General features: G+C 47.4%; 1 protein-coding gene across 1 annotated transcript in view; it reads right to left on the reverse strand.

Annotated features, from left to right (window-relative positions):
• Positions 1-238: 238 nt before the first annotated feature.
• Positions 239-24072, reverse strand: part of LOC144227726 (zinc finger protein 37A-like) — a 95702-nt gene continuing 71868 nt past the window's right edge. Inside the window, exons 3-4 of the mRNA XM_077759479.1 lie at positions 19445-19566; positions 239-337 (exon numbers count right to left, since the gene is read on the reverse strand). Of these exons, the coding sequence (XP_077615605.1) occupies positions 329-337; positions 19445-19566 (131 nt within the window). The 3' untranslated portion in view covers positions 239-328. The remainder of the gene's footprint in view (positions 338-19444; positions 19567-24072) is intronic.

The following is a 24072-nucleotide window of genomic DNA, read 5'->3' on the forward strand; positions in this document are numbered from 1 at the left end:
AAAACAGTGACCATCTCTGGGAGGAAATGGGTGAGTCACAGCAAGAGTACTCTGCCGAATTTACCAGAGTCCACGAAACGCAAGGAACAAGTTTCACACATTTTTCTCCCACTGACAGAAATTTAGAAAGAGGGAGAAAAAGATCTCTCGCCACTCGTTTCCACTAGACCTGCGGGCTGACATGGTAAAGGAGTCTTACCTTCTGCCGCCTGTTGGTCAGATGTCCCAGCGTCTCTCAGCTGCGGGGGGATCCGGCCGGTTAAAGTTTATCCTGCTGACGATGCCAACAGTTGGAGAGGACATTTTCCCTCTACTCCTCAAAGTTCTTCTACCTGTTCTAAGAACCAAATTGACAGGAGACTAGTTAACAGGAGAGAAACCCACACACACGTACATTTTAAATACAAGCACAAAGAGGCCCAATACTAAAGGTGAGACCCAAAGAAATGATCAAAGTTGGCAGCATTTATACTTTTTAGATAAACAATACATCTGTGAGGAATTGACAGGACAAAGAAAACTTTTGTTGAGGAGCCTCACTTGACAAGGAAATCTAAACTGATTTTTGGGCGGGGGTAATAAGTGAAAATAACCAGGTTTGTTCATATAGCCATTCAGCTCTGAATGTCCTATCTGTAGGGGTTAAAATGTCTGTCTAGGAGCAGCTGGGTGGCTCAGTCAGTGAAGCTTCCAACCCTTGATTTCAGCTCAGGTCATGATCTCACAGTTCGTAAGTTCAAGCCCTGCATTGGGCTCCATGCTGTCAATGTGGAGCCTGCTTGGGATTTGCTCTCTCTCTCTCTTTCTATGCCCCTCCCCCATGCTCTCTGTCTCAAAATAAACAAACTTTAAAAATTTTTTTAAAAAAAATGTCTGTCTATACTTCCTGGTATAGGGAGGGTACCTTTCACATGAGACTTATTTCCTGCCTTCTGGAAACAAAGGGCGCACAGGGTATTCTTGCACAGGCTGCTTACATTTAATTAAAAATAATCAATATGCAGATGTGGTATATTTTGTGCCCCCCTCCCCATGGGCATTTGTGTAGGTTACGGTTTGGAATTATCCAGATTCCCTGGACCCACAATTGCCCCCTTCTTGTGTCCTGGCCTCTCTTTACACTTGTCCCGTTTCAGGTTCCTTGCAGAAGTAATCTGAGTGGTCTGTTCTCATGCAGTACACACGTCGTCAGCCCGTCTAGGAGGCCTGGACGCTCCAGGCCTGTGGAACCAGTTCCTACCACCTGCAAGCCTCCAACACGGAGGGAGCCTCTGCTGAGAAAAATCTTCCAGAGGCGAGGGGACAGCTTTTTAAAAAAATTTTTTTATGTTTACTTATTTTTGAAAGTGAGACAGAGCACAACCGGGGAGGGACAGAGAGAAAGGAAGACACAGAATATGAAGCAGGCTCCAGGCTCTGAGCTGTCAGCACAGAGCGGGACACGGGGCTTGAACCCGTGGACCACAAGATCATGACCTGAGCCAAAGTCAGATGCTTAACCAATTCAGCCACCCAGGCGCCCCAGGAGGTGACAGCTTTAAGCTGGAAATGCTCAGTCCCCATTTGGACTAATGGGGTTCCTGGCTTCTCTAGCAATCAAGGCTCTCAGGCGTCTCTTCTTGGAGGACAGACACACTGGCAAGGCCGCACCATTTCTTCCAGCTCTGCCTTCCCAGGGAATAGGCACATTTGAGTAGGTTAGGGCTTGAGATTGCCAACAGCTTGCTCCCATGACCAGGCTTCTGCTGACACTTGCCCTGTAACAGGTCCCCGATGACCCTGAACTACTGATACCAGCATGTACAGAATGTATCTCATCAGCCAACCTTAGGAAGCCAGGGCACAGCCCGCCTATGCCATGGAGGCTAGTTCTCCTTACCTACACAGCCTCCAGGGTGGAGGGAGCAAAATCTTCCTGACGTGTTAGCTTCACACTAGCAAAAATTCAGCCACCATTTTAACTGGTTATTTGATGGGGTCCTGGGCTTAGTACTAATCAAGGCTCCCAAATGTCTTCATGAAAGGTGTCCCAGCAGCTAGCTAGGCCTCGTCCTGGTCAGACAGTCCAGGCTCCCCTGCTTTACGAGGAAGATGCATATTTGCGTAGGCTGGGTCTACAGAACTGGCAGGCGTCTTCTACCCGCAACTGCCAGCAACCACGACACAGCTCCTCCTGACACTTGCTCTCTTCCAGGGCAGCAGATGCAGATAAAACATTTGACAAAATGCAGCAGCAAGTAATGATAAAAACTCAGCCATCTAAGAATAGGGGGGAACTTCCCCACCTTAATAAAGATCATCTATGAAAACATACAGCTAGCATTACACTTAGTGGTGAGAAATTCCACGCTTTCTCACTATGAACAGGAACAAGGCCGGGATGTCCCCTCTTATCACTGCTTTTCAGCATCACAATGAGAGATGTCAATATTTTGGAAGACAGAAAGTGGATAAGTGAGGAAAACTGACTTGGTAGAGAGCTAGATAATACAAATAGACAAAAAAAAAAAAAAATCAGATTCTCAGCAACTATTTTTTGTGGCTATCAACAAACAGATTCTAAAGTTTATATGCAGAGCCAAAAGACCCAGAATAGCCAGCTTAATATTAAAGGAGAAGAACAAAGTTAGAGGACAGACACTATGACCCTACCTGACTTCAAGATTTACTGTACAGCTAATCTCGACAGTAGTCAAGATGGTGGGGGTACTGGTGAACTAACAGACATATCAGTGGAACAGAATAGAAAAGCCAGAAAATGACCCACATAAACATAGTCAATTGATCTTTGATAAAGAAGTACAGAACACAACAGAGCGAAGACCTTTCCATAAATGGAGCTAGGACAAGACATCCATGTGCAAAAAGAGTGAGTCTAGGCACAGACCTTACAACTTTCACAAAGTTAATTCAAAATGGGACATAGACCTAAATTCACAGATATTGCACCCCCCCCTTTTTTTTTTTTTACACAAATTCTAAGTTTGTGGTAATGCCACATCACCAACACTATTGGTGCCATTTTTTCAACAGCATTTGGTCACTTCACGTCTTCATCTCATTTAGGTAATTCTCACATCTCTAACTTTTCTGTGGTTATTATATTTGTTATGGTGATCTTTGATCAGTGATCTTCGATGTTACCATTGGAATTGTTTTGGGGCACCATGATATAAGACAGCAAATTTAATCAGCAAATCTGTGTGTTGTGATTGTTCCACTAGCCAACTGTTCCCTAACCTCTCTCTCTCTTTCTCTCTTTGGGCCTCCCTATTCCCTAAGACACAGCAATATTGAAACTATGGCAATTAATAACCCTACAATGGCCTATAAATGTTCAACTAAAAGGAAGAGTCACATGTCTCTTGCTTTCAGTCAAAAGCTAGAAGTGACGAAGCTTAGTGAGGAAGGGATGTCAAAAGCCAAGATAGCCAAAAGCTGGGCCTCTTGCACCAAGCAGATAGCTAAGTTGTGACTATAAAAGAAATGTTCTTGAAGGAACTGATAAGTGCTATTACAGCGAGCACACAAATGACAAGAAAGTGAAACAGATTTGTTGCTGATATGGAGAACATTTAGTGGATAAAGTATCAAACCAGCTACATTCCCCTCAGCCAAAGCCTAACCCAGAGCAAGGCCCTAACTCTCTTCAATTCTGTGAAGGCTTAGTAAAGAAGCTGCAGGAAAAAAATCTGAGGTTAGCAGAGTTGGTTCATGAGGTTTAAGGAAGGAAGCCATCTTCATAACCTGAAAGTATACAGTAAAGCAGCAAGTGCTGATATAGAAGCTGTAGCAGTTATCCAGAAGATCTAGCAGAGATAATTAATGAGGATGGCTACATTCAACAACAGGTTCTGAATGTAGATGAAACTGCCTTCTACTTAAGGAAGATGCCATTTGGGACTTTCTTAGCTAGAGAGAAGTCAATGTCTGGCTTCAAAGGATAGGCAGACTCTCCTGGTAGGAGCCAATGAACTGGTGACTTTAAGTTAAAGCCAATGCTCATTTACCATTCTAAATACCCCAAGGGCTCTTAAGAATTATGCTAACTCTATGTTTCCTGTGCCCTATAAATGGAACAGGACCGGACGGCAGCACATCTGTTTACAACATGGTTTACTGAATATTTTAAGCCCACTGTTGAGGCCGACTACTCAGGAAAAAAAAGATTCCTTTCAAAATGTTACTGCTCCTTGACAGTGCACCTGGTCACCCAACAACTCTGATGGAGATATAGTCAAGATTAATGTGTTTTTCATGCCTACGAACACAACACCCAGTCTGCAGCCTGTGGGTCAAGGAGTTACTTTGGCTGTACTGTCTCTTTATTTAAGAAATACATCTCGGGGTACCTGGGTGGCTCAGTCAGTTAGGCATCCAATTCTTGAGTCTGGCTCAGGTCAGGATACCAAGGTCATGGGATCGAGCCTCATGTGGGGTTTCATGTTGAGTGTGGACCCTGCTTGAGATTTTCATTCTCTTTATCTCTCTCTCTCTCCCCCCTGCCCCCGCCCCCACCACTCTCCCCAACTCAGGCATGCTCTCTCTTTCACGGAAAGGAAAGGAAAAGGAAAGGAAAAGGAAAGGAGGAAGGAAGGAAGGAAGGAAGGAAGGAAGGAAGGAAGAAAGAGAGAGAGAGAGAGAAAGAAAGAAAGAAAGAGAGAAAGAGAGAAAGAAAGAGAGAAAGAAAGAAAGAAAGAAAGAAAGAAAGAAAGAAAGAAAAAGAAATGAAAAACATTTCATAAAGCTATCATAGAGAGTGATTCCTTTGAGGTACCTGGACAGAATAAACTTGAAAGGATTCAACATTCTTTTTTTAAAAAAATTTTTAATGTTTTTAAAGTTTATTTCTGAGAGAGAGAGAGAGATTGAGAGAGAGAGAGAGAGCGAGCGTGAGCAGGGGAGGGTCAGAGAGAGAGGGAGACACAGAACCCGAAACAGGCTCCAGGCTCCGAGTTAGCTGTCAGCACAGAGCCTGATGTGGGGGCCGAACCCATGAACTGCGAGATCATGACCTGAGCTGAAGTCAGACGCTCAACTGACTGAGCCACCCAGGTGCCCCAGGATTCAACATTCTTGATGTCATTAGGAACATTTGTGATTAATGGAAAAAGGTCAAAATATCAACATTAATAAGAGGGTGGAAGAAGTTGATTCCAATCTTTATGGATGACTTTAAGAGGTTCAAGACTTCAGGAGAGAAAGTAGATGCAGATGTGGTGGAAATAGCAAAAGAAACAAAATCAGAAGTGGAGCCTGATGATGGGACGGAGCTGCTGTGAAGTCATGATAAAACTTGAGCAGATGAGGAGTTGCTGCACATGAGTCAGCACAGAAAGTGGTTTCCTGAGATGCAATCTACTCCTGGTGAAGATGCTGTGAAGATTGTCAAAATGACCACGAAGGATTTAGAATATCCCATAAATGGAACAGGTTTTGAGAGGACTCCCAATTTTGAAAAAAAATTCGACTGTGGGTACAAAGTTTTTGAACAGCATCGCAAGCTACAGGAAAATTTTATGTAAAAAGAAGAGCCAATCAATGTGGTAAACCTCATTTTTGTTTTATATTAAAGAAATTGCCACAGTCCCCCAACTAGGGCAACCACCACCCTGTTCAGTCTGCAGCCATCATCATGGCAAGACTCTCCAACAGCAAAAAACATTATAACTCGCTGAAAACTTGAATGATGGTTAGCATTTTTTAGCAATAAAGTATTTTTTAATTAAGGTATATATATTGCTTAGACATAATGTTATTGCATGCTTAATATAGTATAAACATATCTTCATATGCACTGGGAAGCCAAAAATTTGTATTTACCATAATATTTGCATAAATATTATATATTATTTTATTATTACTTATTATTTACTTGAATATTTGAATATATACCATACATGAGAANATTAGAATTCCCAAAACTGATTCAGACACAGAAACCCAACGGCTATTAAATGTATGGACCAACGATGGGAAAAATCTCATCCTCCAGGAGCAGAGATTGTGCAACTCAAGTCCATTACCATTGATGCTAAAACTTAATCAATACCTTAGAGCATCTGGGGAAATAATACTCATTTACAAACAGCCTTGACTGGGTAGGAGCAAACTGGAGACTAAGATGGCATAAACCTAACATATAATCCTTTAAAATATCTCCATGGAAAACAGCAGGAGAACCTACTAATATACTAATAAAATTAGGACTATTCACTATGATTTATGATAGAAGACAGACACCCTCACCACCACATACAGTGGCAACAGAAAATTTAAAAAGTTTAAATGCTGTGCCCTCACCCAACAGAACAGCATTATTTACAGTATTTGCAGATGACAGACACAGAATTGATTAATAAGAACTAGTGAGGAAATAAGTCATGATAAATATTATAAATGAATTCAGTTCAGTTGCAGGATACAAAAGTCAATGTACAGAAATCCATTACATTTCTATAACTAATAAAATAGCAGAAAGAGAAATTAAGAAAACAACCCTGTTTACAATTGCACCAAATTAAAAAAAAAAAACACCTGGGAATAAACTCAACCAAAGAGGTAAAGGACCTATATACACACTCTGAACACTATGAAACATTGGTGAAAGAATGTAAAGATGACACAAAGAAATGGAAAGATTCCAAGCTCATGGATTAGAAGAACAAATATTGTTAAAATATCTATACCACCCAAAGCAAACTACACATTTAATGCAATCCCTATTAAAATACCAACAGAATTTTCACAGAACTAGAACAGACAATCTTAAAATTTATATGGAATCACAAAAGACCCCGAATAGCCAAAGCAATCTTGAAAAGGAAAAACCAAACGGGAGGTACCACAATTCCAGACCTCAAGTTATACTACAAAGCTATAGTCATCAAAACAGTATGGTAGTGGCACAAATGTAGACACATCTATCAATAGAAGAGAATAGAAAGCCCAGAAATAAACCCACAATTATATGGTCAATTAATTTTTGACAAAGAAGGCAACAATGTGTAGTGGGGGAAAAATAATCCCTTCAACAAATGGTGTTGGGAAACTAGACAACTACATGCAAAAGAAACTGGACCACTTTCTTACACCAAACACAAAAATAAATTCAAAATAGATTAAGGGCCTAACTGTGAGACATGAAACCATAAAAATCCTAGAAGAGAGGACAGGCAGTAATTTTTCTGACATTGGCTATAGCAACATTTTTCTATATATGTCTCCTGAGGCAAAAAACAAAAGAAAAAATAAACTACTGGGATTACACCAAAATAAAAAGCTTCTGCATAGAAAAGGAAACCAACAAAGACATAACTGAGTGGGAAAAGAGATCTACAAATGACTATCTCATAAAGGATTAATATCCAAAATATATAAAGAACTTATACAACTCAACATCAAAANATAAAAATGGGCAGAAAACATGAACAGTCATTCCTCCAAAGAAGACATACAGATGCCCCCCACACACACACACATATGCCAATTGATAGGAATATTACATGGGCACCTGCACATCACGAGATAGGCTATGCTGGCAAACACAGCAGGAGAACGTGGTTAGAGGCAAGGAACATCTATATCCTTACCAAACGCTTCCACTCTCAAAGAAATGTGCAAATTCCCAAAGATGAATATTGAAGTTCATTAATGAATACTCCAGATTTGGTCAAAACTGATAGACTCTTCTAAATTATACAAATTGTTTATAACAAACTCTTGCCTGTATCAGAGAATAAAATATATCCATGCACCGTTGAAGACACATGGTCAGGAATAGGATTCCCCTATCTTTTCTAGAAAAAATGATTTAAAAAACCAACATGCGAGGATTAGAAAGCTATGTTGCTTGCTGTGGTAGCCCAACCATCATCATCAGATCAGATCAGATCAGAGCACGCACTTCACAGGAAAGAGATACAAGAATGGCCGGAGAAACAAGGCATAACATGGTTGAACTGAAAGACACAGTGGCTCACTCACAAAATTCTCGGTTCCTTACTAACGATCTAGATATGAAAGCTTGGGCTAAAACAATCTGGGAGGCTGCAAGATCTCTAAGTCACAGACATAGGAAGGATGGAAAAACTTCTCTGAATGAATAGTGCAGACACCCACAGAGGTAATAATGAGTACTAACAACACCCCAGAATTAAATTAAACATATTAATTAAAAACATACCGATATATATATTACTGGGAAAACTATAGCACTCAACATTGATAAAAACCAACCTGGTGACTAAAGGAAGAGGCATATTAAATGAAATTACAGAAAAGAATAGGACAGCTCTGTAAAAATTTCAAGCATAAAGAACATCATTTTCGATTATATCGACACTAGGTGCCTTATATTTAGCCTAGCGTGATGTGAGGCAGTTATGCTGGAGTCAGCATCAACACTAATGGACATAGTAAGCATAGATTTCCTTGAGTGGAAAGAATGAGAGAATTGAAAACTGACAGGGCACTATCTTTATGTAGCAGGCGTGAACCCACTTGCTGGCCATAGCATCCCACCAACTTGTCTACCCAACCCCATACTCTCTGCAGCTGTGGATACTCTTCCAACAGCTCCAGAAATAGCAGTCATACTGCTGTTCTGAATTGGAATGCCACCTTTCTGGTCCAGGTGCGACTTCACAGTCTGTGACATCCTCCACTTCCTCTATGGATCATCATCCTGGTCGCTTATTGCAACAGAGGACTCACCGGCATCACCAACACCCGCAGCATCACCAAGACCAGCCCCTCCACTCCGCCCTTGGCTATCAGCACCATCTGCTCATGGGGAAACCCTCAACCGCCTGAGAAACCAGATACTTAGGGAACCCTCACCTCAACCTCCATAAGGATCAAGGGGGCTGATGAACAACACCCCCTATTATGCACTAAATTGGAGGATAAGATTGGCCTGACTACTCACTGGATCTTGGTACTACAACCCAGTGTAAATACCAAGACAACTAGGTACCGACTTCCATACTTTTCCATTATCTTACTGAATTGAATGCAGCATTGGACACATGGTGGATCACCATGATTTGATTCATGAGTTACTTTGCGAGTTGAATTTTTCTGTAAAGGAACAAATTATACCTTTAAATATTAATTGGCAAAAAAACTGATGCTTTACTACACTCCCAGTTTCTACTGTAAACAGTATACCCATAGTCACTATTGGAAAAGATTGTCTAGGGGGTGTGATGACCAGGTCACTGGAACCAGACCTGAGTGAGTAGAGGCTCCTCACATCCTCCCCTGCCCTTGGAATATGGGTGCTGCTTGCCTTCCCTGCTCCTGGAGGCCACTCCTAGACCATGGCCTTGGGACAGTGATGTGTTGAGGCCACCTGGATGGTGTATGTGGCTGAACCTAGTTAAGGCCTCTAGATAAGCCTTAACATGTGGCAGGCCGGTCAGAGATACACTCACCTTTCTTCTGCCCAAGACAAACCTCGTATGTACGTTCCCTGGCTTACTAAACTTGCCACCTTCCATTCTATAATGGCTGCCTCTTTCTTCAGTCTCTCCCTGCCTGCTGAGTACAGGGACTGGGTTCAGATTATTCCTGGGGAGCTCCCACGGAACTTGCAACCCAAGATTGATGAGCCAGAGATGGGACAGAAGAAATGGGCCTTAGGAAAGAGGCATCTGTGGGGGAAATCCCGAGTTGGTCAGGGACCTTTGTGTGGGAGCAGTGGCCCAGAAGTCACATGCCTGTGGACCGCCACATGAGTGTAGGGACAATCTGAAAATGCCAGCCCTTCTAATGCACCTGATGGAGGAAGTGTACCAAGTGCATTGCAGCAGAGAAAGGAAGCGCATGGCTGTGCAGGGACTCCCTCCCCTGTGGGCAGTTCAGCTGCCTCCTGATGCCCAATAAAGGCTGAAGCTGGAGTTAGAATTTTGGAAGGAGAGCTGAGGTTAGGGAAGGATGGGTGTGTCCACTACTCTGTTGGCTTCAGGGCCTGAAGACAAGGTGGGAGAGAGAGCAGGATGATAAATTGGGCCTTCGCACACAATTCTGCAAAACGAGAAAGACAAGATCGCTGACAGTTAAAGCCCGATCCCATGGGACCACACCCAATTGAGAGGCTGAGAGATGGAGTCCCTGGGCAAGGTGATGTGGTGACTGACAGTGAAGCAGACAAAATGCCCCGCGCCATTCAACCTTTAATACAAAAGGCAAAAAGCACAGTAACACAACCCCGCCCCGTGGGCACCGTCCAGGTTAGGAACTCTTATGAGAGGAGCATATCCCACTGAGATCATTAGGTTAGCTGCCAAGTTCCAATAAAGAGCCAGGAGTACCCAGGTGTGGTTAGTGCAGCCATAGGATACGAGGGTTTATGGCAATCTTCTGACTGGGCAGGAGGCACAGAAAATGAGCGGCATCACCACACCCCCCTGCCCTCTGACAGCCCCAGCAGGGCAGGGAAGGTACTCACTCACTTATATAGAGGATCATCCTATCCTGCAGGGGGACCTCCCTGGGCAGGTGGGATGCCGGAAATCTATGGAGAAGGTACAGCAAATTCTTGGGGAGTTGGGAATGAGACAGGCATCCTACCTTCCTGTCTCTGAAGGCCCTGATTCAGCCACATTCACTGCAAGAATGAAGGCCAAGATTCTTCAGCTTGTCCACAGTGTGTCCTATGGGATACTGGTATCCATGCTGAGCCCAGTTGTGGAACAAGACATTTACGATGTTGGGCAATCCATTGCTTTTCTGGGGGAAACAGATAAATCCCAGGAATGGGTCCAGGCTGCGGGAAAGACTCAGGACACAGAGGAAGCTTAGAAAACCAAAAGCTCTCCCAGTTGGCTATAAAGCTTCCAATAATACTAACCCACAAGTAAATGTGGTTTGACCTCATTGCTGCAGGTTGCTCCCTTCTCTGCAACACATAGACTGACAACATAATACTGTGCTTGTTAGCCTGTGGAAAGGTCATATTTGCCCCATCTGCCCTTGCCATCCCTGATGTCTCACCTCTTCCAGAAAAGGCCTCAGGGATACAGTCCCAGGCAGAGGGGGTGCGTCTCTTCCCCAGGTCCAGGATGTGGGCCAAGAGTACCTGCAGGAGAGGACCACGGGAGGCCATCAGGGGCTCCATGGTAAGCTCATCATTCCCTGGTCCTCCAGAAATAAACAAAGGGTGACAACTCTGGCAGATATTGGAGCTGGATGTACTTTAATACGTGGTAGCCCGTGGAGGTTTTCTGGCCCCCTCCATGCCATTGATGGTTAGAAGGGCAGACAGTTATGGTCAGGGAAGGTCCTCTCACACTGCAAATATAGCATCGCCCCACCTCTACTGAGAATACAAGGTTTATATTTCTCCAAGACCAGAGAACATATCGGGCATGGATATCATCCAAGGATCAAACTCTGTAAACCTCTATTAGTGAATTCTGCCTCTTGGTTCAAGTAATCAAACCAGTACTAAGGGAAAGGGGAACTGGGAACGGCTAAGCCTACCATACTTGTAGAGAGTGGTTACTGTTAAATAGTGTAAATTGCCTGGAGGCATAAGGAGATAAAAGAAACCATCCAGTAACTGTACCCAGTAGCTATTGTATGTCCTGCCCATAGTAGTCTCGATAGCCTGGTATGGTCATAAAAAAGCCAAATGGCTCATGGTAGATGACAGTGAGTAACTGAGAATTAAATAAGGAAGCGCCCCCACTCTGCAGCTTTGCCCAACTATGATACTACCTTAGATACTGTGGCCATGTTCCTAGGAGGGTACCATGCTGTGGTGAACTTAGTAAATGCTTTTCCAGTATACCCCTGACCACTCAGTCGCAAGATCAATTTGCACTCGTGGGGCAGGGACAACAGAGTCCCTTCAACTGCTTTGTCAAGACTACCTGCACAGCCCCACCACGTGTCCTAGGATGGCAGCCCGAGACCTGTCCCTCTTCTCCTTCCCAACATCAGTGAATTGGGCCCATTACACTGGGGGGCCCAGCCTGGACCCATTCCTGGGATTTGTCTGTTTCCCCCAGAAAAGCAATGGACTGCCCAACATCGTAAATGTCTTGTCCCACATCGGGGCTCAGCATGGATACCAGTATCCCATAGGACACGCTGTGGACAAGCTGAAGAATCTTGGCCTTCATTCTTGCAGTGAATGTGGCTGAATCAGGGCCTTCAGAGACAGGAAGGTAGGATATAATGTTAACATGTGAAGATTTTCTTCTGCTGCGGGACACCCTTCAAGCTTTACTGGAGCATCTGTGAGGTTGAGGATGGGCAGTGAACCACATAAAATTCAAGGTCTATGGACGGCAGCAAGGTTTTAGAGAGTTGTCTGGTCAGAAAAGACTGGTGTACCAGGAGCTGTGATTGATAAGGTATAAACGTACCCAGCCCCTATGAATGTGAACAAGGCACAAGACTTCATAGGGATTTGGGGGCTCTGGAGAACTTTATTCCACCCCCTGGCACAATGCTTCCGTTCCTTATACCACCTGGTAAAGAAAGGGAACATGTGGAGAGGGGAGCAGAGGAGCAAACCACCCTGAAAAGCTCAACTACTAGTGAAGTAGGTTATAGCTGTGGGCATCTCTCAGGCAGGACTACCATGTGAATTAGATGCGTCCGCGCTCCAGACGGTATGAGCTGGCCATGTGACAGAAACAAGAGAATGAGACGGTGTCCCTAGGATTTTGGTCTCCCCTCTGGAAGGGGACAGAAAGCCAGTACACGCCCATGGAGCAACTGTTCCCAGGACTGTGCACAGTGCTCCTCCAGGGAGAGACTCTCACTAAAGAACAGTCCATGGTGGGGAGGACTTCTCTGCCCGTCAGTGAGTGGGGGGAGAATATGTTCCATTGACCCATCCCTACTATGGCTCAAAACCCCACTGTGACTAAAGAGCACGACCATTTGCAGAAGAGGAACACCCCGTCCACCAGCCTACGGTCTCTAGAAACACAGGTACCACTAGGCCCTGTAGGGTACGTCGGTCCGGCAGATGTCCCCGCTCCTGTTCTGTGGTCCCTGCAACCTGCAGAGCGGGAGCAGGAAATTCTGGCTGATGCCTGGTAGACAGGTGGGTCTAGCCTTTGCGATCTACCACACTGTGGTCACTATACAGCCCAACACTGACACCATCTGGATGGAAACAGGAACCAAGCGCAACAGCCAGTTCTCTCATGGCTGAACTCAGAGCTGCTTGGCTGGTGATCACTTAGGAGCACTGGACATCAACCCTTTGCACTGACAGTTGGGTTGTTCCAAATGGTTGAACCCTATGACTTGGGCAATGGGAATCCAAAGGTTGGATGATCATGAATGAGCCCTTGTGGGATCAGGATATGTGGAAAGACATTTAGGTCTACTGCAAGAGTATGAGGTTTTTCATATCTCCACTTGGCACGGTCAGCTCCTGGCACGAGTAAGTAGATGTTCTAGCTCAGGTACGAGCAGTTACAACTGACTCTCTGTAGATACAGAGGACTGGGTGCACAGAGTGGCCACCACAGAGCCCAGGTGAGATGCCGGATTACTCTTAAAGTGCAGTGACTTGGTTAATACAGTGGTACCATATCCTGTGTGTTTTAAACACCACCCAAGGCAAGAGCCAAAGGGGATTGAGATCACCCATTGGTATTCCTAAGTGGGGAGAGACTGGCAAATTGATTATATTGGCTCCCTCCCTCTGAGTGAGGGTTGTAAATATACTTTGGTTTGTGCGGACACTGCATCTGGCCTAATCCAAGCTTTCCCCTGTTAACCTGCAAACCAGGCTGCCGGCGCTAGAGGATGAGAGAAGGAAGCGGAGTACCGTGGATGGACACTCTCCTCATAGAGACAGTGATGGGGGGAGGGTCACATTTCAAAGGTCATGATGTGCAAGATTGGACAAAAGGTCATGAGAGTGAATGGAGGTCCCATCTCCCCTATAACCGGGTTGGTAGAAAGGAAAACGGGATATTAAAGCAGCAGATTCAACGACTAACTGGTAAAACCACCTTGGCCAAGTGAACTAAAGTACTGTCCAGGCTTTAATACATTTGAATGACCAACCGGTAGGGCCTGTTGCCTCTATATCAAACTGGGGACCCTGCTGAGGTACCCAATACTGTAGAGGTATGGAAATCGTAGGACATGGCCATTGCCCCGACTCTCACACAGGGTCAATGTCCTCTGCTGCTGATAACGGCCATCCCATCACACCTGGGAAAGGAATCATGTACTGGAATTTGCAATGGGAAGTCCTACAAGATTGGGTGAGTTATTTCATAGGAAACTACTCAGTCTCCACTGAGATCCCACTGTCCTGCCACAGCCAGACCTGCTGCAATGCATTATACCTGGAATGGAATATATACCATAGGATGAAGGGAGAAGGTGGGCATCCCTGTTTGGCATAGCCCACAGCTGCCTCCCCCAGCCAACATGGCGGGAATGTACAACTTGGTTAGATTCCTAAGACTGCAGCCACATTAGCATCTAAAGATCAGGCCACAAGTGTCATTCTTGTAGAAGGGGAAGACTTCCCCATACAAGTTCCTACTAAATATCTGTCTGTCAACTTTAGGTTCCACTGCTCTGTGGTGTCCAGGCACAAGATGGGCACCTGAAGGAAAGACCATTCTACAGCAGGCTCACTCATCTGCCCTACCAGGAAGTCAACCTAACTCTTGGGTATGTAGGCAGGTGCCTTTCTCCAGCCTGCCAAGGCTGCCATGGTGGGTACTGTCTGTCCTGGGAAGGGACTGAAAGGCCTTAAAGCATGACATTGAGCAAGAACAAGCTAGAACTGCCACCCTTGGTTCATCTGATATCACCAATACTGATGCAGAAACCTGGTCTGTACACACACTATCAGTAACACACAAGGCATGGGTATTCCTTTTCTACCAAACTATAAAGGCAGCCCATCAGATTGCTGACTGGAAAGGTCCTAAAAAAGACTGCCATCAGAACCATGAGGGGCTATGCTCAGATCTGGGCTGGGCTTATGTGCCTTACTCTGGGTTAAGGAGATTTGAGCACCTGGACACCCCTATGTTGGAAACAGAAAAAAAAAAAAAAAAAAAAGTCACTCTAAATGAAATCAACCCAGTTTTACCAGAAACACAGGATGGATACCACTGGGGTGAAGGGAGAGTGACTGGTTTGGCACTGACTGGTCACACCATGCAGGTATTTATTGGGTAGCCCCAAATGGGGCCTAATGGTTTTGTGGGACAAATCCCTGGCCATGGTTTCCACCTGGGTGGTTGGGCCACTGTATTCTGAGTACAGAGGAGACCTGCCCCATGGTAACAACAGTTGACAACCTCCCTCTCCTTGAGGCCAGATGGGCACACTCTGTCTTTGCCGGTCGATCATTTGGCTGCTGTCTTTGTACCATTGGCTTGGCAGACACTGCAGCATATAGAGCCCTCACTGAATTCTCTCGGTAAGCCTTGAAGGACTGCTGAAAAGCCTGTCCTCATTAACACTGAAATGTCTCTAATGAGAAAAGCTGTTCTCCAAAATACAAGAGCTTTGCGCATTATCACTGCCTCCCAAGGAGGGCTGTGTGCTCATACCTGAGGAGTCTGCTAATGTATCATGTTTATCAAGTCACAGAAGGACGCGAGTAAATGCCCTGAGTGGTCTGATCATCAGCCTTGGGGGTTTAATGCATTTTAAGAAGTTTCCTTGAAATGTGGGTTTTGCTTTACATCTCTGCTCCCAGAGGCTACCCAAGGACATGGCCTGGAGATAGTGAGGTGGTGTTGAGAGCATCTGGATGGTCTACATGACTAAACCCACCTAAGGCCTCTATATACATCTTTAAGAGGTGACAGGTGGGTGTGGGATCTGCTCCTCCTGCTGCTGCTCAAGACAAGGCTTGTATGTAAGTTCCCTTGCTTACTAAACCCACCATCTCCCAATCTGGACAGGCCTGCCTCCTGCTTTGGTCTTTTCCTACGGTTTAAACAGGGGCTGCCCTCACATTACACCTGGAAAGGTCCCAAAGAGCTTGCAAAACAACGGTCAACAGTCAATCAATCAATCAATCAGTCAACCAATAGTCTAATGATTAGGTCATTAACTACAGATCTGCAGACCCTATGTCCCGACTTTAACAGAACAGGGACACTTGCAATGCATACAGGGACACATAAGAAGCGTAGCACATAACACATATTATCCTTGATGGAATGTATCAGGCTTCAATCTCCTACTACAGGTTTCTGCCCCAAGAATATGGGATTCTCGGCTAATAAACCCTGTCACAATCATATTGGGAGCTACAATCGTGGCTTATGAGTTGAACTTTAATAGGCAAGACTTTCTAGACAGATACAGATTCCCCCAGGTGGGCTCAGTTTCATCCAACTTCACCGATGACCAATTTGCAAACTCTGCCCAGATCAGGTGCACGAAAATGAAGGAACCCTTACAGTTCCCTGCTGGCCTACAAGGTTTAATTGGAGCAACAACAGCAACCACTTTTTCTCAATTCCAAATCGATCAAATTGCATTAAGCTCTAAAGGTTTTGAAACCAGACCATCTTAATTTAACACACATGCCACGGCAGCATTGTCATAATTGGGCACACAGACGGATACAATTAGCAGAAGAGAATTTCACGTGGAAGTAACCAGAGCAATGGGAATTCCACAGAAAGCAGCTGGAGAAGTCGCTAAAACTAACAAAATACCAAAAGAACGACATGAATGACGTTTCTCCCATTGGAGACCGACAACTGTTGCAGTTCAGATTGGTTGAAACGAATACACAGTGGAAGACATTGCGGAAATTACGGAACATTTATGATCTCCAGGCAATCCTGGTCCCCTGACACGCCAGACAGCTCAGCCAGAAGTGAAGCAGGCACCACACGTCCTAATGGCCGTGACTCTTTGGGCAACTGTGAAATTAGGCTATTGGCACTTCAAGGAGGAAGCAGGACACTGGGTATCACACTTTCATGGTTTCTCCAATATCAAAAGATAGATGGAGCCTAGAGGCCACAGAAAGCCCTTGATGATAGACAGGAAAACATGTTCCTAAGGATGTGTTGGCAGAATGGAGTGATGAGGTGTTTACACCTTTTAGGCTTTTGACTGTATCTATGGTGCAAGTATCTGTGAATATGGCCTCAAATATAGAATATGGGAATTGGGCCAGGACAGTATGGTCTAAGCCCAGCCTCACCCTAACCTATGGGTGTCAAGGGGAAAATAGGAACACAGCATTATGGGCCATGTACAATCAGAGCAGGTCATGGAGGTAACAACAGAAGGAAATGATATTATTCAAGGCCAGAGAAAATAAAGGAACTATTAAAATAACCAGAGAAATATTTTACACTGAGCCTCCAAAAGTTAATCTAATATAAATAGAAGTCACATGCTAGAAAAATAGAGTAAAGCAACGAGTGAAGTTGAGGCTAATCAAGTGAAGTAATTGTGCTGGAAACGCAAAGAGAAGATACGCATTCCCTTAACAAATGCTGTGATGTTGCAGCATTTGAACACGTGTTTGATAGTGTCCTGTGAGATTGTGTCCCCTGGAGGGGGACTTTAAAAAAATAATTCTGGGGCCCCTGGGTGGCTCAGTTGGTTAAGTCTTTGACTTTGGCTCAGGTCATGATTCCACGGTTTGGATCTTCTGCTTCTCTCGCTCTCTCAAAAATAAACAAACACTTAAAAATAATATTTACTTGAAAACATGATTGTCAAAGAAGTTAAAATGGTTTAAGAAATTTAACTTTTGATCTTCTGGCGATTAGATATGGTACGGCATTAAAGACTTGTTGGGGCACGGGGCGGGGGGTGGCTCAGTGGGCTAAACATCCGACTTGGGCTCAGGTCATGATCTCAGGTCTGTGGGTTTGAGTCCTGTGTCGGGCTCTGTACTGACAGCTTAGAGCCTGGAGCCTGCATCGGATTCTGCGTCTCTCTCTCTCTCTCTCTCTCTGCCACTCCCCCTAGGAGACTCTGTCTCTCTCCATTTCTCAAAACTAAACATTAAAAAAAATGTAAAGATTTGTTATGCTTACCTCATTAGGTATACAGTTGTGTAAGCTGGTCATTAAAGTATGCTGTAAAAGAATGTGCCTCAAAGGAAAAAAACACTCACAAAGTACGATCGAGTGTGATTCAGGTCGTAAGTGACGTGCAGTCTCCGGGGTACTGATATTTCTGTGGACTTGGATTTGTACAAGGCATTGGGCCCTAGTGTGAATTAGTGTGGGAGTGATTTGAAATCACAGGGTGGGATCATGGTGTGTTGATCTGATACAATTTCAAATCCACTTGTTAATGGCAAGCTTCAAAAAAAATTCGTTTTTAGGAGTGAAGGGATTTTGGTTTCAGAAGCCAGAGGCAGGTAGTCTCCAGCTGCGCTCACCTGTACGACGTCAGTAGCTCGGCTGCCGCAGGGACCCACTGGGGGCTTGTGAATGAAGACACGGGAAGAACTATGATCGGGGGACACTTGGAATATAAACACGGAGAGCGTTCGGTCTGGCAAAGCTGACCTCAAACCTCTCTCCAGAGACCTCAGAGCAACGAGCTCCCTCTGAGGGAAAGGAGGGCCTTTTACAGGCAGTGGTAAAAGCCATGCAAAGGTCCTTCAGGGAAGCACTCTCACCGTCAATGCCAGCACCCTCCTTCCCTGAACACGTGCGCCAGCAACACCCAACTTTTACTCCGGCTCTGGCGGCTGGAGGCCAGGGCTTGGCTGGCAAAGGTGTCTCTCCAGGTGCCAATCCCTATAAAAATACCTCGACTGCTTGAACTTCATCGCTTTCACCTCCCTCTGCCTGGAACAACAGTATGATGAATCTAGCATCTGTTTGGAATATTTTTTTTTAATTTTTAATGTTTCTTTATTTTTGAGAGAGTGAGAGAGGCAGAGCATGAGCGGCAGAGAGATGGAGAGAGAAGGAGACACAGAATCCGAAGCAGGTTCCAGGCTCTGAGCTGTCAGCACTGAGCCCGATGCGGGGCTTGAACCCACGAACCGTGAGATCATGACCTGAGCCGAGTCAGACGCTTAACCAACTGAGCCACCCAGGCGCCCCTGGAATATTTCTTTAATGGTAAACGGAAAAGCGTTACCCCGTCTGCCACCACCGGCTGGAGAGATGTGCACGGTGAGCCAGTGTTAAAGATGCTGTTGGTGAGGACAGTATCAGTCTGAGCATTACTTGCCTCCCCAAACCAAGCAGACCTCGGGGGGAATATATGCACTTGTGTAGGTTAGGACTTGGATTTAAGCAGATGCACGTACCCCCCAGGGTCTGCTACTGACCTCACCCAACCCTGCCCTGTTCTGTGTCCCTGCCTCCTGGGACCTGAGGGGCTCACACAGACACGGCATATACCCCGCCGAACTCCCCAACCCCCTGCGTTGCTGTAAGCATGGAAATACCTTTTAAGGTGGCCACTGACGTGGGTGAGGGTCGTGTGTACTTACCATTTTCTGAAGCCCCAGGCTGCTGCCGCAATCAAGGGTCCCCGGAGTCTCTTGCTGAGGACACCAGGGCCGGCGTGCTGGAATCAGCACTTGCAAGGCTCCCAGATTCCTCAGCTCTGCCTCTAGGGGGGAAGTGCACATTTGTGTAGGTTAGCATTTGGAAATAGGTGCCCCGGGCCCTGCTAGCCCCTCCTGTGAACCAGCCTCTCCAGACATTTGCCCTGGACCTGATCCCTGGCTACACTTGCCTATGCAGCACATACATGCTCAGTAAGCACCGTGTCAGCCCACGGCGGGGAGCCAGGCGCCATTCAAGCCTGCAGGGTGTGGGCTGGTCTCGAACCGCCTGCATAGCCTCCAGGCTGGAAGGAACCCTCCACTCAAAAATCTGAGAAGCACCTTTCAACTGGCCGAGCTCCGTCCCCATTTGGAATGGCTGCCTCATGGGTCCCAGGCTTCCCAGCAAGCAGGGCTCCCAGGCGTGTCTTAGTGAAGGGTATTCCTGCAGCCCAGCAAGCCACGTCCTGGCCGGGCAGTGCGGACACCTCTACCCGTGCCTCCAGACAGAGCACGCACGATCACGCAGGCCAGGGCTTGGAAGCGGGGTGCACTGTAACCCCAACAGCCTGCTCTGGAGACCCAGCTCCTCAAGCCGCTTGCCCTGTTCCGTCACTGGCTGCATGGACCTCCTAGCTCACCCATGCGCTTAGTAAGCACCCCATCCGCCCACCAGCCTGAACTGTCTGCCTGGCCGGCAAAACCCCACAAATACCTCCGAGCAGTAGCTTTAAACTGGCGATAAGCAGCCCCAGTTTGGACTGGTGGGCTGATGAAAGCCTGCCTTCTCCAGAACGCAAGGCACCCCCAGGTGTCTTTTACAGGAGGATAACCAGACCCACCTGCCAAGATAGCTCCGTTTCCTCCAGCTCAGGCTTAAAGGGAAACATACCTATTTGTGTAGGTTCAGGCTTGGACACGGTAGAGTTCACATGCCCCCCCCAGCAGCCAGTCCCTGAGACGCGGCCACACCCAACGTCTACCCTGTCCCAGGTCCCCGCGTCCCCTGCCCTGGGCAGCAGCATGCCCTGTCAGCCAGCGGGGGACCTCCAGGCCAGGGGAGGTTCCGATCAGTCCCAAGTCACCCCAATTGCCTCCAGGGGGGAAGCCCTCCCTCCAAACATTTTCTCAAGTGGCAGCTAGAAATGGTGACACACAGGCCCGACTGGCGCTGGCTGCCTGCCTCATCGGGTCCTAAGTTAGAAATCAAGTCTCCCTCAGGTGTCTCTTGTGAAAGGTAGCGTGGCCACACACATCCCTGCAGGCAAGGCAAGGCTCCTCAGCTTTACCTTTGGGGGAGAAACACAGGCATTTGTGCAGGAGAGGGCTTGGACCGAGTCAGGCCTCCTGGCCAGAGGGATCCCACCCCTGAGAGCCTATCAGAGGTGACAGCTTGAATGTGGCACCGTCAGTCCCCGTTTGGACTGCTTGCCCTGTGGGGTCTCCGGCTGGTCTGGGAATCACAGCTCCCAGAGGAGTTCCGTGCAACGGTTCCCCTTGCCAGCTGGCCACCACCCAGCAACCCCCCCCTCACCCCCACCCCGCCGAGTGCCGGCGAGGCAGTGGCCTCCAGATCGCCGTTCAGGGAGAAAGTGTGCATTTGTGTTCACTAAGGCTTCTAATGCGGCAGATGGCAGGGACCCTCGAAGAGCCTGTGCCTGTGACCTGGCGTCTCCCTCTCCGTGCCCTGTTCCAGGCGGCTGGTACCCTGTACCTGTCAGTCCTCAGTTCTCCACCCGGTCATCCAGCAGGATATGCGTCTTTGTGTAGGTTTGGACTGAAATCAGGCAGATGCCGTGTGTCCCCAAGCGCCTGCTCCTGTGACTCGGTCTGTCCCTACAGCTTCCCTGGCTGAGAAGGCTGGGTCCCCCGGCTTATCTGGCTACATTCGCATGCTGGCCCCGTGAGTTGGCCTCGGTGACCCGGTCTGTGGAGTGCGGGCCCACCCCCAACCACCTGCACAGCCTNGACGCTCAGGCCTCCCTGGGGACTGGGCGTCTCCAGCAACCAGGGCTTCCCAGGCTATCTCTTCTTGGAGGGTCCCCCAACCATCCCACGTGGCCCTTCCACTGCTTGTGTTCGCAGGTGTTTAACAACCTGCTGTGACTGTCCTCTGCGTAGGACACTTGTCCTTTCCCACATCCCTAGTCACCCTGGCTCAGGGTGCCCGGTCTATGGACAGTCAGCACCCTGCCAGTTGGCCTTGGGCTGCTGGGTGCACCCCAAATCTGTGGAGCTCTAGCTGGACCAGAAGCACCCAAATGGGCTCAGGGTGCTGGATGTCCACACCCTGAATATTTTTCTGAGACTACATTTTAAAGTGGGCATCTTTTATTGGATATGGTGAGTATTAGAATTAGGCCCATACCAGGTCCTTGGTGTTGTCGCTACTGCGGCCCAGCCTCCCCCTGTGGGCCGGCTGCCAGTGACAGCTGCCAGCATATGTGTGCACGTGCACTGGCCCCTCAAGTGAGGTAGCTAGGGGCCCGCATAAAGTCCTGAAATGGGGACGGTAAGGTCACAGGAGCAGGTGCTTGTGCGTCCAAGGCATCTCTTTGATCCCAAGCACTCTCTGCCATAAACAGGCATATTCATCCTGAAGGCAGAGTTGGAAGAAACTGGAATGCTTTGCCGGGGTGGGGCCTGCCAGGGCTGCCTGGGTGTCCTCCAAGCAAATGCATTTGTGAAACTTGATACGGGAGAACCAGGTCAGGCAGCAGGTTCACACTGGGGACTGGCTGTCGCCAACGTGAAAGTGCTGCCTCAGAGCGGTTAGCAGGAGGGTGGACTCCACTCACCCCGGAAGCTGCAGGCTTTGGGTGCCTGGCCCGCCTGGCCCAAGCTTCACAGGCTTGGAGGGCCTCCTCTCCAAGACCAGCTTTAGGAGGGCATAATGTGTGGCTGCAGCTTTGCAGATCAAGGTTTCCAGGAATCTGGAATATGGAAGGGTCTGCAGATGCCAGGTCACTGGAGATGGCCCTTGGGGACATGAGGCAAGCCTAACAGCAAGTCCAAACTTGTGCAGATGCATATTGTCAGCGAACACGCCCTGGGACTGAAAAGCCAGAGCAAGGCAGGGCTGCTGGTTGGCGGTTCCTCCAGTGAGAGAGACCCGGGGACCCTGTTTCGGGAGAAACCCGGGATCTGATCAGAGAGCAGGTCAACTGTGGATTGAGTATCACAAATATGCCATTTTTGCCTCCGACTGATGTTGGGGAGAAAGAATTTTTCTCTGCCCTTCAAGGTCCTTCTAGCTGGACAAAGAATCAAACTGACAGGAGACAGGTGAAGAGGAGAAAATAAAATTGGGTTTCATAGGTAAGGGGACCCACGCGGACCTGAAACTTGAAAGATGGTCAGGCAATAGGAGGTTTCTATGAACTAAGGAGAGGGCTAGGGGCCTGAGGATACAAAAGGGGAGAAGACCATTAACAAGAACGTGAAGCATGTTTGGAAAACAAAGACTGCCGTATCAGGCAGAGAAGTTTCTTAGGTGAAGAGGAATCTCTTAGTAGCTCTCTTCCTGGTGCAGGCGGGCAGTTGAGGGGGAGGCAAAGAGCTTTTCCTGAATCTGCTGGATTTGGATTGCTTTCCACTCGAAATAATGTCAAAGTGGCTCATCTTGGGCAAGCTGCTCTTGGACTCTCCGTAATTTTGCGGTGCGTGGGCTTTTACCTCCCTGGAGACCCTGGAATTCTTTGGGGCCATATGCTGGCTCCCCGGGCCTAGAGGGCTCCTGACCCAAGGCTGGCTGAAGGAATGTGTGCTGGGCATGGCAGGGGGGACTCCCCAGTTCAGGGGTTCCCACTGTGTGGAACAGGATTAGGTCTGCAGATGCTGGGTGACTGAAGATGGCTCTTGGGAGTGTGTCTAGTCTCAAACCCTAGCCTGCATCACTGTGCGTAGTCCCTCCAAAGGCACGGGAGGAGGCTGCTGCACCGAGGGGCCAGGAAGGGCAGAGCTGGTAGCTGGGGAGTCCCCCAGTAAGAGTCACCGGGGTGCCCTCCTTTGGGAGAAGCCTGGGAGCTGATGAGGCAGCGGGACCAAATGGAAACTGACTTGCCAGCTTGCAGCTGCTGGATCAGAGTGGCTTCCAGGGGGTGGGCCTGCACCGTCCTAGGGACCTGCAGCCCTTTGGGTCCACGCCTTAGTCTCCCAGGCCAGGAGGGCCCCGTCTGCCCAACGTGGGCATACTGCGCATATGTGATCGAGCACTTGAGGGCTGCCAGTGCCCACTGAGAAAAGCAGATGAAACCGAAAAAAGAAAAGGCCTTTTATTTAGGTTCAGAATTACAATTCAGGGAGCACAGATCCTGGCAGCACTGGGGGAAAATTCCTCTCCCCTCCCCCCATGCAGGGAAAGCAAGGGGTTTTATGCGAAAGAGGAAAGGGGGCAATTCTCTGACTTAGATGAAAGGGGTAAAGAATCTACCAATTGGTACCAACCAGATAGGTTGGGTTTGGCTCCTCTGATCAATTACTCTGTTGGTGGAAATAAAGGGAGGCATTTGTGGAGGCCAAGGGCGAGCCGCCCCTACATGGGCCACTTTGGCAGGAAGATTGTTTTGACT

The sequence above is a fragment of the Crocuta crocuta genome, unplaced genomic scaffold (genome assembly GCF_008692635.1).
Source record: "Crocuta crocuta isolate KB4526 unplaced genomic scaffold, BGI_CrCroc_1.0 scaffold41, whole genome shotgun sequence".
Classification (NCBI taxonomy): Eukaryota; Metazoa; Chordata; class Mammalia; order Carnivora; family Hyaenidae; genus Crocuta; species Crocuta crocuta.